Raw genomic sequence first — 15,277 nt, forward strand, 5'->3', positions numbered from 1 at the left:
TCATCATACTAAAACTAATAAAAAGTTCATTTTTACTTAAATGATTTTACACATATTAAAAAATACTATAATTTTAAAAATTAATATTAAATTAAACTTAAACACAACATAAAATGAAATTCTTTAAAAATAATGTATATCATATTAGTTAAAAAATATAATTAAAAAATAAATTAATTGTACATTAAAAACTAAAATAATATCATTTTGAAATAATTTTTCGATTAAAATTAGACTTGTTGCAAAGAGTATAACACTGTGGGAAGAGAGTGAATTTTATTTCCTTATCTCCGTATTTGACTAATCGAAAAAAATTCACATGTCTTTATTTTCATCGGATGTAAATTTTAAGTCTTTGTCTCTGCTATGACGGAGTTCGGGTTTCTCCGTCTGCATTTTTTCATATTTATAAAATAATATATTTAAAATTTGTATTTATAATAATTAATATAATAAAATAATTATTGTTATTCAATAATAAAATTAAATATTAAAATCATATTTTTATAAGGAGAAGATTATAATTTTTTAATTTAAAAAAATATTAAATATATTATATATATACATGTAATTAAAATTTAAAAGTGAAAATATTATTAATAGCAGGACAATTTCGAGGTAGGTGTGGTTGAATATCAACAACCTAAATCCATATCCGTCTCTAAATTTTAATTTCAAACACAAATTGCATTTACACCTAATTAAAACTCTTGTCTGCCAAATTAAGATAGATTATGATGGATAGCTACATTTGCGAATTATGTTATCATTCTACATTTGCGAATTATGTTATCATTCTATATAATACTCTCAAAATCTATATATTTAAAAATGTTTAAAGATTTTCTTGTCTCCAACTATGGGAAAGTGTGGCACATTATAAAAATATGTCAATTATTTATTTTATTTTTACACTTTTACTTATTCCATCTATCTCTAAACTTTGGTAATTTTTTAATATTAAAAAATAATAAATTTATATTTATTTTATTTTATTTATTTATTAAATACAAATAAAATTTATTTATATATATTTAAAATTTTAAAGATACAAAAGAAAAAATATTATTAATAATATTTAAACTTTTTTAAAAAAGTAAAATTTTGAAAAAAAATAAATTGAAAAATAAATTGCGGAGCAAATACCAGAGACCGAGAGAGCAATGATGAATATAACATTTAATGATTTCACCTTTGTTAGAAGAACTTATCCAATTTGAAATTCAAACCGTCACATATGACCCAGTGGTCAAAAGTCCTACCAGAATCGCACACATAAATATTTCTTATACTATATAATAATTTCCCCTACTTCGACTATTTCTTCACTAGAGCTACCTACTAACCATAACCAACCTTCATAATAAATCAAATAGAGACCTTATTATATATTATTATCATTATCAACTTCGTATAGTTTTTGTGTTTCTAAAAAGAAAAAGAAAATGGAAGGAAATAGTAATGGAAATGTAGAACAGGTTCGGTATAGAGGAATTCGTAGAAGACCATGGGGTAAATTTGCAGCAGAGATTCGTGACCCAACAAGAAAAGGGACAAGAATATGGCTTGGAACATTTGATACTGCCGAGGAAGCTGCACGTGCTTATGATGTTGCTGCTTTTCATTTTCGTGGTCATAGAGCTATTCTTAATTTCCCCAATGAGTATCAAGCTTCTAATTCGAATTCTAATTCATTACCTATGCCTATTACTCTGCCTCCTTCTCCTTCTCCTCCTTCTACTAATCCTAATCCTAATTCCACTTCCTCTAATTCATACTTTGTTGATGACAATTTTGATTTTGAATTTTTGGATGATAAGTTGCTTCAAGAACTCCTTCAAGATGGAAGCACCAATAGTCAGTAAATGAGAGCTAGCTACTGTTGAAGAGTATGAAATGTGTTGTAATAATTTTATTTGTTTCATTAAATGATTTTGTTTGGTTATGTAACTCATTCTTATTCTTATTAATGAGATTGGGATATTGGACATTTATAATTGTTATAAGAATTTAGTGTTAGATAATAAAATAGATGGATTATTTTTACGTGTTTTTTTAAATATATTTATGCGACTTACAATTTTGATTTGTTATTTTCATTAATTCATTAAATTAATATTTTATTTTAAAATTTAATAGTTTTTGTATTTTCTTTACGTATTATAACTTCTTTTTTTGAAAGAAAAAGTTCATTAAATAGAATATAATAGGTACTCCTAACATGGTTTTTTTTTTTATAAAAATAAAAAAAGAACTAAATCTAACATTATAGAGGATAACAAGTATGCACCTTCTAACTTGCTTAAATCGTTTGCCTTTCAACAACTCCCCACTAAATTCTAGCAGCTTCGATGTGGTTTACCTCTACAACTCCCAACCACCTTATAGGAAAAAGGACAAGAGAAATAAGCATGTTTGCATCATTCATGCCAACCAAATCATGGGTTGAATCTAACACGCCCCGTTTCCATAACTCATCCCTTGTTGAGAGCCTTCCTTTGTAGAACCTCCACAACATCACTTGGACTTTTAAGGGAATATCACACCTCCAAACCTTATTCATTATTTTTTTTAAAGGGTATGATTGACGATTGATCACAAGCTCAAGCAAATAATTACAACAAGATATCACTCTAAAACCCTTAAATAAAGTGAGATATAATCTCGTGGTGTAGAGTCGATGTTTTAATTGTTTATATAATATTAATTAAATTATAAAAATAAATAATTTTATAAGTTGAAATTTGAAATTTTAAAAATTTTTATTGCAACTTTATAAGTATTAATAATTTAATATTATCATATTATATCGTTTAAAATATAAAAAATTACTTTAATAAAATTTGATAGCTATTGATTAATATTCACTACAGAGGTAGTATATAAAAAAAATCACTTTTTTATCTAAATTTTCACGAGCTTCAAGACACTAATTTTTCTCTAAATATGATATAAGAGCTTCCACGAAGCAGAATGGTGGTATTCTTATTTGAGTCTTTAAATAAATCATTCAGTTACACAATATTAATATCTAATAAGCATCTAATTCCTCTAACTTAACACCTAAATAGAATTTAAAAAATAGGTCCCATCAATAACTCTTTACTATTATATTTTAATAACACTAATTTATTTTAATACAATTTATTAAATGTGATCCGAAAAAAAAAAAAAGAAGATGGAGAGATAATACTTTATAATTACTCTTTCTTAACAGTTACCTATATTTTGTCGGTTTCCTTTTAGATGGCTAATAAAGAGTAGTCCTTAATAAGGAAAAGTAGATATAACACCTCTCATTTGAGATGCTCTTAGGGTAGTTAAGATGTAAGCAAAATATTACTCTTGACAAGACCATCAAAAGTACATGACAAATAAAAGATTTAAATATATTTTTAATCTTTGCAAGTATATCACTGTTTAAATGAGGTGATTTATTTGTTGGGACTAAAATAAAAAATAATATATTTATTGAGAATTAAACATATTTAAATCTAAATGAAATAAACAAGGTTATCTGTGTTAGAATCAGTTGGTTTGAAGAACAATGACCCATAATAAGTTTTGATGACTAGAACACCCATAAAAGAACAATTTGATGTTCGGTAAGTTTGCAGACAACGATTTTCAAGTTAAATCATGAATTCCTCTAATCGAATAATCTAATAATGACATATCGTCTAATAAAGACTTACTCGTGTAATTGAATCCTTTATTTTCAAGTTGCACAACTTTTGTTTATGTGTGTCCAGAGAACTAGTTCATTGGACCATCTGTTCATTCTTTCTAAGCACCAAATATTATTTTCTTACCTTTATATGAAATGAGGTTTATTTTCTTACCTCACAAGGAAATGAGTATTGCAAGGCCTCCAAACCAACAAAAGTACAAACTTGGGATTTCCTCAAGATTCAACGTCACTTGGCTCATAAGTTAAGTATTTTCTAAGCCTCTCTAGGAATGAACACCAAAATGGTCTTCTCAACAATCCGACTTCACTTGTCATGCCAAGGAACACAAATATTCTTTATGCACTCCAATAATAAGTGTTCTCTAAGCCTCTTCAGGCTACCATAAACAACTCTTCTAGATTCCTCAAGATCCAGTTTCACTCACCTTTTGCATTGAGTATTATGATGACTCTTTACGAAACAATTATTATTTCATCCTCTTTTGGCTACCAAAAGAAACTCTTCTAGATTCCTCAAGATCCAATTTCATGCACCTCTTTAGTTGAATATTCCTCAAGATTCAACTTCACATACCTTTTGAGTTGAGTATTCTTATGCCTCTCTAGGCAACCACAAAAGTTGTTATTTTCATTATTGGACCGAATTACAAGTTTGAGTTTATGTATGTTTGACATAAAGTCTATATAGAATTCTAAACTCCGTTAGGAGGATATGCAATGAATAAATTCTCTATAGAACCAAGTCATAACTCTCACTAAAGAGGATATATACAATAAGATCTTGATCGATTTAGAACAAGAAGACAACTCTTATAGGGAGATCATTTTACAATCTAATCTTTTTCTTGTTTAAGACTTTTTTTTTTCTTTTTTTCTGAATATATACTATTCAATTAATTTTTTTTTCTCTCTTTTTGGAACCTCGCCAATAGGTTATTGTGGCACATATGTTAGTCTGATCAACAATACTTTTATGGATGGACGCTCGTCAACTTCAATCTTTGAACTTAACACTACTGGCTAAATTGTTTTAGCGTCAGTAAAAAATTCTTGCTAACAACCAAGAAGTCGACGTTAGTGTCGATTTAGCATTGGTGTCGTCGTTGACTCTAAAAGGCTTGGACCTAATTATTTGCATTGGTTTTTTGTTTTGCTACACTCTCTAACGTCAGCCAAATCGACACTAAAATAACGCTGCAACCTTTAACCCACACTATGATTAACAAAACCCTATAAAAATTGCAAACATGGACTTTCACTATCAAAGTTCTCAAGTCTTTTTAAGAAGAGTGTGTTTGCGTCATTTCATTCTTTTGTGTGTGAGATTTTAAAACTCATTTAACAATATTGATTAATAATTAATATAACTTAAACTTTTCAGTTCAAACAGGGACTTTGCTTTATATTTACATATTCAACTCGTTATTAAATTATTAATTAAAGTTGTTTAACGCACGTTGCTGCTGGTGGCCAGGTGCTAATTGAATTGCTAATACAATGAACGTGTCCAAAGTAGAGCAAAAGACCAAATAAACCAACCAGGTACTGAGTATTGCGTTAGTGTCACATACTTTTTCGATTTTGTCGTTTGTTATAACTGAAAGAGGATCTAGTGAAATTGGTCGTGCTTTCGATTTTACTCATAAATCTTGTCACTATATATCTTAATTTAATAAAATTAATCGAAGGAATGTACACGTGAGCATTTAAATATTTTTGAGCCGTGAAATGCATCAACTTGTAGTTAAAATTAAATAATGCACTACTTGTTTAGGTACCAGTTAAAATTACCAGCTAATCCTACTTCCCCACCCGCTTAAGCATTTTGAATTAACGCATCATACATAGTTTAATGGATTAATACAGATCATTAGAAATTTAGATACATGAATATCAAAGAATGGGATACAGATCATACATTAATTAATTAATTTATTCGAGATTTATTATTCGTTATGTTGTAATTCCCATATGCATTTTGTGTGGGTCAATCAATATACAACAAATTAAATCCTAAAATTCTGGACACTTACTAGTACCTGGAAATTAATGACCGCCCAATATGTAATATTTATACCAACGACAATGAAATGAAGTACTGGTATCTATTTTCGTATTTATTGAAAATGGTTCTTTGTTCTTAAATATATAACTTTTTGTGTGTGTCTATTTTTGTTTAAAATGTATTAATTATTTCTAAATAACTTATTTTTAATTATGTTTATATATTTTTTCTATAATCAATAACAAATACTATAATAAAAGTTAAGTTATAAATTAATTCTCTCTATTTAATTATAAATTAGTAAAACAATTTAAATTATCAATAAATTTAATATTATAATTAAATTTTTTAAAAGAGAATTTTTTTTATTTCAAATATATATTAAAATAATATTATTTAATTTAAATTTTATATCACTAAATTATAATTCAAATCGTAGTTAAGTCTTAATTCAATTGACGAATATTGATATTATTAAATCAAATATCATATTTTTTATTTGAACATTGGACATCGTAGTTGTGTGAGTTAATCATGATACTATTTATCATCTCTTCTAAAATAAAAAATTAAAATAAAATGATAATTAAAATTTAATAAATTTAAAAATAAAATATCAAAATATAAAATATAAAATAAAAATATTAAAATTGAAGATTTAATAAAATAGAAGACTAAAAGTGAAATAATAACTAAAAACATTAAATGATAACTAACTAGTTTTTCAAGAGTTGGAAAAGTACTAGTTATAGCCTATTGTCAATGCCTGTGGAGAGGGTATTATAGCCTATAGTCTATAGTCTGAAATCTCAATGAGGCTTTCTTTTCTATTTGTCTTTTTGTAGAAGATGAAATTATAAATAAAAGCAAATTGATTTGTGCAAGCAGGGATTAACTTTAATTTCAAGCTTAAATACATTTAACCACGCGAGTATTTTGTAAACAGAGGCGCAGCGCAGCCTCTCATCATTTTCAATGTTCAAATTCATGAATGTATACATGCACCCTTCCACTTGATTTTAAATTATCATTCAACTATATATATATAAATTAATCATGTCTGATTTTGACTACCAACTAATTTATCAATTGAGTGATATAAAATATTTGAGAACAATTTCAATTTTTTCCTTCTAAATATGTTCCCACTTTTTGAGTTTGAAATAAGATTTTGGCAACAGGGGCAAAATTACTTGGGCGATATAAGAGTAAAAGGGGTATGTATTAATCTCACATTGCAAAAAATTCATAGCTTCTATCTTCTTCTTTACTAGTATTAATTAATTCATTCATATTTTGCAGGCTTTGTGTCAAGAACGCAAGGAATTGCAGAACCTGAAGCATGATGGCTTCTAGAGCAACGGTATATACATATATGTAAGTGTTAATTAGGCCAAAGTCTTTAAGTTATTTGTTTTTAATAAATTAATCCGTTAAATATATATTTGTGTATTGTTTAAGGGTCCAAAATATAACATTAAAAAAAATCATCCAAACCGATCACATAATTAATCACTAAAGAATTCAAAATAAACGTATGTAAATATATTATTTTATCAGTTATGTTGGTATCTTTGACTTTGTTGATGGTATAGATTTTTCAAAATCTTTAAACACAATAAAATATATGTTTGTAGTTGATGGTTGAGATTGCACATAAGCCTTTTTTTTTTGTTATGAAATGTGTTTAAAAAGTTAACCATGTAAATGTTTATAAACTTAAATATTAACTTGCTAGAAATATAGACTTAAAAAAATAACTTGTTACTTGAATAACCTTTAAGGGATTAACTTGTTAAAAACAAATAACTTAAACAATTAAAGCGTCGGAGAGTTTATGGAGCACGAAAGCAACAACGTGCCAAATGTTTTAAGACGACAAAATACTTTAACATCATATCTTAACCTAAAACCTCAATACAATGTATATATGGATAGTCTATTTTGTATATCCATCATTTTCCCATTCCTAGTCGACGAAGGATTAATCACTCACAATTGTATTCCAACAATCTTCCGCCTCAATGTGAGTCACCTCATCACTATACTTGATCCATGCTAAGATCTTACTCCCGTTCCCCACCAAGTTGAACCATTGCTCTGATACTACTTGTTAGAGAGTACAAGGGCGTGGGAGCAACAATGAGCCAAATGCTCCATGACCACAAAAGACTTTCACACTACATCACAACCCAAAAGATATGGTGTCAAAGTCTTTCGTAGTTCTGAAACATTAGGTTCGTTATTGCTCTAGCGCTCGCTGAACTCCTCAACAAGTGGTCTACTCATGTATCAATTACATTAAGATTTTTGGTAGAGATATTGTGTCAAATTCTTTTATAATTCCATAATATTTGACTTGATTTCTTGCGTTTTTCGGACTCCACGAGACAAAGGATGCATTTAGCCGATGAAACTATAGTTTTTTTTTCCATAACTTATATAACTAGTTCTGATTAAACCGTGTTAGACATTTCTACAAGTTGAAGTCTTATACTCTCATATGCATTTTGGGGAAAAAAATTATCTTTAATAAGTTTTATGCCAAACACTAGGTAAACAGAAATCATATCGACTTTTCAAAATAATTTATCCCATATACATTTTGAGTAAGAATGCATTAACAAAGGGAATAATCAAGAAAAATCAAACTACTAAGTAGAAGATTTCAATCAAGTCCCAAAATAAATATTTTAACGCTATATTTAAAATTTTCAAAACTGAAATTAAATAGATTATTATTATTTTTATATATAAAAAAAAAGATAAAATAGGTAATTAAATAAAATACGAGGATTGAGTATGACTTTTGGGTATGTGATAGAGATTTTTAAAAATTGTCTGAGAACTTATAATAACTGTAGAGGCCCAACAAGTGGAACAAAGATAGAGCCCAACTTTATCCATCCTATGTTTCTAAATAATTACACGAGTTCAGAAATATATTTTCGGACGTAAAAAAACTATATTTTAATTTGAAAATATATTTACGAACGAAAATTTCTTTTACATTTATAGATATGTTTGCCATGTTATTTTTTTAGGAGTATTAATTAACGGGAATTTTTATGATACATTAAAAGATTAACATATTTTAATATTATCAAATTAAATTAAATGATATATTATCTACGGAGGAATTTGACTATATTTTAATTTTAATACCATTAAATTTTGTATGTTTTATCTTTCGAATTTATTTTAAAATGATATTTATTTTTTATGATTTTAATTAACATTAAAATTTTAATTATAGAAACAATTACTTAATTAATAAAATTAAAATTGAATAAATAAATATACAAAAATTCTTAATTCAATTAAATATTATAATAATTTTCACGTTAACAAATTAAAAAAAAAATTAGTTAAAATATTGATAGTACTGATACATAATTTTTCTTTTAATTCTATGTCAAATACTTTTTCGTATGAACAATGATTTAATTAGTTTGACAATTTTCGAGAATGAGTACTTTGATGAAAGAGTATTTTACAGCATTTTAGTCGTTGAGCTTTGGAGTATTTCCCATTTATTTATTATTAAGAAAAGACAAAAAAAATATGTACTATATTTGGGGATTGGACACAAGCCGGCCCTGGCCACTATTTAACCTATCTTTAGTTTCATTCAAATATGAAGCCCCTTTTGTGTCCCTTAATATGCTTGCTATGAATTATACACATTTTCAGTCATTAATCCTCTTTCATTCAAACATCAATATTCGTGGAGGACCAAGGCATTATAAGAGAGGTATTTATGTGATTTCATTTGAACTAATTTTAATTTGATGAAATTTTCATTTATTAGCTCTTAGACATATTTTTGGAATAAAAAAAATAACAGTTGTGTGTATTATTGATGGGTGGTGAGATGAAACATGGAATTTTTGTTTTTGGTAAAAATGCATCATGGAATTTGTGCAACAGATATTTTTGGTATTTTACTATTCTTTTAATGGCATTTTCTATAAATTAATTTCTTTGTAATTTGATGATATGGTTCGCATACTTCACATCTTTGCTTAATTTCTTTCTTTTATCTTATGCTTTTTATTCTTGATGGTTTATTTTATACTTTTTATTTTGCAATTTATATTTGAAGTGCAGTTTCTATATTTTTCAATTTGAACATATTCATTGTTTGTTCCTTATATATAGTTTTAATTATAATAAGAGTTTCAATTTGAAAAGATTCATTTTTTTTTAGTGAAAAACAGATTCGTTGTTTGTGCCTTATTTGTAGTTTTGATTATAATAAAAATGCTGGCAAATAATTTTGTTTAGCAAGAAAGAAAATTTATATTTTGTTGTACTATCTTATTATTAATAATATTTTGTTTATAAAAAAAAACACACACACACACACACAAACATGATATACTTTTATGATGGAATATATATACCTATTGAATTATATGTTTAGATTAGCTTTTGATTAATAAATTCATTAGACGCATGCATTTATGAATTAATTAGCTAGCTAGAAATATGCACACAATATCTTGTTGTTCCAAGGAACATCCCCTCTTTGATATAACATATATATTTAGCCATTCTAAATGTTAAATATGCTAAATTATAAGTAGAAGTGTGTTCATACTTGTTACAAGATACTTGTCAATACATTAATTCTGGGTTTTCTCTTGTAATTCATAAGATAGGATAGGATGAAAAGGAAAGAAATATATGGTAATAGGGACATATATATTTTTTGAACCAATTCACACTTTCATGTTTTTATTGGAGCTAGCTAGATGGTAGTAAATTACAATGAGAAATCATTTTCATTCATGCATTGTTTCTTCAAGTAATATTAGAAATAGAAATTCAAGTCTTCCTCTATCTTTTTAGACTTTGATGCCTTTTTCTTATGTATTAGTATATTTGACACAATAAGTATATTAACAGATCATATTGTTTCTTCTTGTAGTTTCTTTTCAAGAGTTACATCACCTCTTATACTTCGTTGAATAAAATTTTATTTGTTTTATACAACAAAAATTGATTCCCCATTATATCACTTTTATAATTCTTTTGAACTTGTATATAGACATTCAATGCTTTTCTTGTTATGTGGTCTGGAACATCGTCCTAAAATATAAATAAGAATTGATGTATTAATCCAAAATTTGTATTAAATATATTCACTTACTGTAATCAAATTTTGTTTACATTTTGAGAAGAAAAGTATATTATAAAAGAGTACAAACTATATATACTTTCTTTCTCCCAAAATATAAACAAAACAAAAAAATTAAAAAAAATATTAATATATGTAGTTTAAATTTTAAATTAAATACATCAAAATTCTTTCTCATGTTTTTCTTTATATTTAAAATAGAAAGAATAAACACACAAAAAATAAAACACACAACAAAAGCATTGAAGTCAGAAACATCAATATATAAAACATCAAACTACCACACTTACAAGCCAATATATATATATATATATATATATAGCCCTCAGCTCCTTCACCATACTCAAGAACCACTAACAAGACAATGCTTAAAATGCTCCATTAATGCTATACTTTATCAAGTTTATATATGTATCAATTAGAGAGACTGAATTATTTTAAACCTAAATATATAGTCTAGAGCACTGAATGTCAAATCAACATCAAAAAACCCTAATAATTGAATGTCTTGTTTTTCTTTGTATTAACAAAGAGCTAGCAAAAAATGTATAGAAAATTAGTGTATTCATGAATACTCTGGTTCAATAAAATCAAGAGCAAGAACTATAATAATAATAAATAAAAAAGAGCAAGAAAACACAAAAAACTAAGGCTAAGAAACTAGGTAAAGCAAACGAAAACCACTATACTTTCTAACTATGCATTCAATTGGTTTCAATCATGATTTTAAATTGTAATTACAACAGTAATATTACAAATTTATTTTGAAATCTACACAACGATATTGCAACTGCAATTGCAACAGTATCAGCCACATTTACCCACAATATAAAGGGTTGCAACATAAACTAGTGCAACCGCAATTTAAACATATGGTTTCAAAACATCTTTATAATCTGGTTCCTTAATTATTTTTCTAATCAAAACAAAAGAAACTTTTTAGAAAATAAGAAATAAAAAGTATAATAGGTAATCCAAATCCAATAGGGAGGAAAGCAACTCAGAGATGTTGCTAGGAGTAACTGAACTAACTAAACCTTTTTGGCTTATAAATACAACCAAGGGGAGTGTTAGTGTGTCACTCATAGTAAATATATACAATCTGGTAGTTCCTTAATTGTATATTTATGATGTGTATTTTTATCATACAGCATATTAGATATATACAAAAAATTGAGTTAGGTTTACAAATTAGTCTTACATTTAACATGAGAAGCACATACTAATTATATATATTGCATTTTGATCAAATAATCATCAATATTCTTGATTCAAGAATTATAGACCATACATTATATGTGAGAAATTCCTGCCAATATATACTATTATGCATATATATGATAGAAAATCATGTAAACTAATTATATTTGTATAAATATATCTATCTCTTTTATCATTTCCTGTGATTATTTGTTTGAAAATAATGTTGAAAGATTGTAAAATTGTTATCTGAGCCTCTCTGCAGGATGAAGGACAATATTTGTTGCAATCAATGGATCAATTTCATACACATCATCATCAATTATTCTCAAATACTAATCTTAGGTATGAATAAATTGAGAAATCATTAAAAACATTTTATTTTTAGTGAATCAAAGAGGAAAACAGTGCAGCTAGAACTTGAAAGAAACATAAAGTACTATGCATGCCCTAGCTTAATTCATATTGTAAAAAGTGCTAAAAACAACCAAAGAAAAAAACTAATTAAAAAACACCGAAAGAAAATTACAAACAAGTTTATTAATTAAAGTAACCCAAAAGGTGACAACTCTCTTGAACGAGTTTGAACTTTGTACCTCGAGACTATAAGGTCAATTTTTATCAATGAGTTTCGTCTTTGAGACTTTTAAGTCAAACTCTTACTACTGATCAGATGAAATCATCTCATAAACTTGTAGTTTGATGATCATATATGGATAGAAGTTGGTCAAGATATTCAACTCCCAAATCCTCTAACACCAAAACACTACTTGTTGATGAACCCTTAGATTGTTGTAATATTCCTGCTTTACCCTTTTTAGATTTTGATGATGAAATTAATTTTCTTCGGTTATAATATCTCTCCTTGAGTGCAAGTGCAGGTGAAGAAGAAGAATGATTAATATTAGAGCAATCATATTGAATATCTTTCAAAGATTGTTTAACCCTTTTGACATGAAAATTGAGAAGAGCATTATTACCTCTCATGGAAAATGCAGCTTGATCATAAGCTAAAGCAGCTTCCTCTTCAGTATCAAATGTTCCAAGCCAAACCCTTTTTCCTCCTCTTGTTGTATCTCTTATTTCTGCAGCAAATTTCCCCCAAGCTCTTTTCCTTACACCTATATATGTTTTTTCCTTGTTAATAATCTCTTTAGCTTGTTTTGGTTCAATTTGTGTTGGTGTTTGTGAACTAGATGAGAAATCAACCATGTTGAAAGAAAGATAATCTTGAATAGGATCATTAATACCTAATGATTCGAATGAAATTTCATAAGGTTCTTGCAGCATTAATTCCATATCATTCATGGTGCTTTCTGTTTGTTGCTGCTTTTCTTTCTATCCCTTTTGGCTTTTATTATATTTGCTTCACATGGTCAAACCACACTATACTTTATTATTCATGAATTATTATGGATTTGGATTATTCTAATCTACCTAAGCAGGGCAAAATATAGTATAACAATACTCTATTTATTTATTTAAAAAAAAAAAAAACAAATTCGATGAACATATGATGTTCAATAAAAAATAATAAAAATCTTATGATTTATTAACTACTTACAAATAATATCATAAACTCATATAAGTGATATTTTGTATTTAAATCTTTAATATAATATTTAATCTAATAATATTAACATTTTATCAGTAAAATTTAAAATTATAATAATAATTTATTAGTTAAGAGAATCTAGTACTTATATATTAAAATAAAAAATTATTCAGTAAAGAGAATCTAGATCTAACTGTGAAGCTTATAAAATAAGGTGTTGTTGTCAATGGTTTTTGGGTAAGATATCTAATTAAGTCGTCTAATTGTTTGTTCTATAATATTATTAACTGATCATTTTCCATTGATAATTTTCATAAGGAGCAATTTAATTGGTTACTCAACCTTTTAGCTTTTCTCGTACAAGATTGAAATTCTCGTGTCACATGAAGGTGGCTTCTCATTTTCTTTTTGGCCTAACATATCAAAATGTAAAATGAAATTTTAGATGAAACTTTTTTCAAATTCATTACAGTATTTCAATAAAATTATAAAAAATGTCCAAAATTTATTTCTCAGACATTTAAAAATAAGTCGTATAATATTTTCTTTTAATTACTAATAAGTCAGTCAATTTTATATTTGTTGAGATAGTATTAATTTTAAATAAATTCTTTTGTCTGGATTTTTAATTAGCAACTCCTTCGTAAAAAGTGAGTAAAGTAAACATACAATAATGCTGAATCTAGATTGATTAATAAAATTTTCACTTATCAAAATTTTTTTTCTTCTTAATTTAAGTTTTAAAAATTAGTACAATATTAGACTCTTTTTATCAAATAAATTTTTTTAAAGTCTAAGGCAATTATTATCTTGGCTGTAGGTAGTATAATAGCATATGACCAATACTATTAATTATCAAAAAATATATAGCATATTACCTGAATCTTGAGCTAATTAAGTTGACCAAACAAGAATGTAGTTAGATCCAAATTAACAAATCACATGCCCCCGACAGCACTCTGTTTGTGTGTCTCATATATGTTGTACAATAAAATACTATTTTCTGTCTTAATTATAAATACAAAAATTATTATAAAAACTATTATAACTTTTAAGATGTATTTATTATTTAAATAATTATTTATTTTAATTTAATATTTGTTTTTAAAATATTAATAAATATTAATATCTCATAGAAAAGTATATTTATAAAAAAAATTAAAAAGTGATATTAATAAATTAATTAATTAGTATTGATGTTGTCTTCTTCTTCTTCAATGAGACCGGAGAAGTAATTTTTTATTATGACAAGTACTAGGTTGTCTAAGTAACAACTAACAATTCGTTATCTACTATAAAAAATAAAACTAAAAAATTCGTTATCATATTACTAATTTTTAAGTTTTTTTAGGATTTTGTATGTAATTTGATCACCAGCTAATGAAAATTGGCAATATAAAAAATTTACAAATGAAAGAAATATTACATCGTAGACATCACCTACAAATTTAGTTATATGACCAATTTTTATTGGTTAATATTAAACAAATCTTGAAAGTTAACTTAATTCAATAAATAATGATCATATTACTACTTATTTGACTCATTTTTGTATGTCTACGTTCGTGCAAACTTGTGTTTTCATTATCATTCAAGACAGGTCATGTATATATATGACTTGCATAAATTTTGCCACACAAATATGTTCTTTTGAAATTTGAATTTCTTGTGTCAAGAACAGCA

General features: G+C 26.3%; 2 protein-coding genes and 1 long non-coding RNA gene across 3 annotated transcripts in view; 2 read left to right on the forward strand and 1 right to left on the reverse strand.

The window, feature by feature from the left end:
* Positions 1-1,310: 1,310 nt before the first annotated feature.
* On the forward strand, positions 1,311-2,093 carry LOC101502737 (ethylene-responsive transcription factor ERF098-like). The gene has a single exon (XM_004495048.4). It carries the CDS (start codon positions 1,446-1,448, stop codon positions 1,863-1,865), a length of 420 nt encoding a protein of 139 aa, XP_004495105.1. The 5' UTR covers positions 1,311-1,445; the 3' UTR covers positions 1,866-2,093.
* A 4,680-nt stretch (positions 2,094-6,773) lies between these two features.
* The window catches only part of LOC113786204 (uncharacterized), a 16,918-nt gene continuing 8,414 nt past the window's right edge, over positions 6,774-15,277 (forward strand). Inside the window, exons 1-3 of the long non-coding RNA XR_012162651.1 lie at positions 6,774-6,913; positions 6,999-7,073; positions 12,305-12,384. This is a non-coding gene — a long non-coding RNA (uncharacterized lncRNA). The remainder of the gene's footprint in view (positions 6,914-6,998; positions 7,074-12,304; positions 12,385-15,277) is intronic.
* On the reverse strand, positions 12,724-13,410 carry LOC101504146 (ethylene-response factor C3-like). Its single transcript, XM_073367147.1, has one exon. The coding sequence runs from the start codon at positions 13,345-13,347 to the stop codon at positions 12,724-12,726; it is 624 nt and encodes a 207-aa protein (XP_073223248.1). The 5' UTR covers positions 13,348-13,410.

The sequence above is a fragment of the Cicer arietinum genome, chromosome 4 (genome assembly GCF_000331145.2).
Source record: "Cicer arietinum cultivar CDC Frontier isolate Library 1 chromosome 4, Cicar.CDCFrontier_v2.0, whole genome shotgun sequence".
In the NCBI taxonomy this organism is placed as follows: Eukaryota; Viridiplantae; Streptophyta; class Magnoliopsida; order Fabales; family Fabaceae; genus Cicer; species Cicer arietinum.

Coding starts and splice junctions, on each gene's coding strand:
- LOC101502737 (XM_004495048.4), top strand. CDS start 1,446: ATGGAAGGAAATAGTAATGGAAATGTAGAACAGGTTCGGTATAGAGGA.
- LOC101504146 (XM_073367147.1), bottom strand. CDS start 13,347: ATGAATGATATGGAATTAATGCTGCAAGAACCTTATGAAATTTCATTC.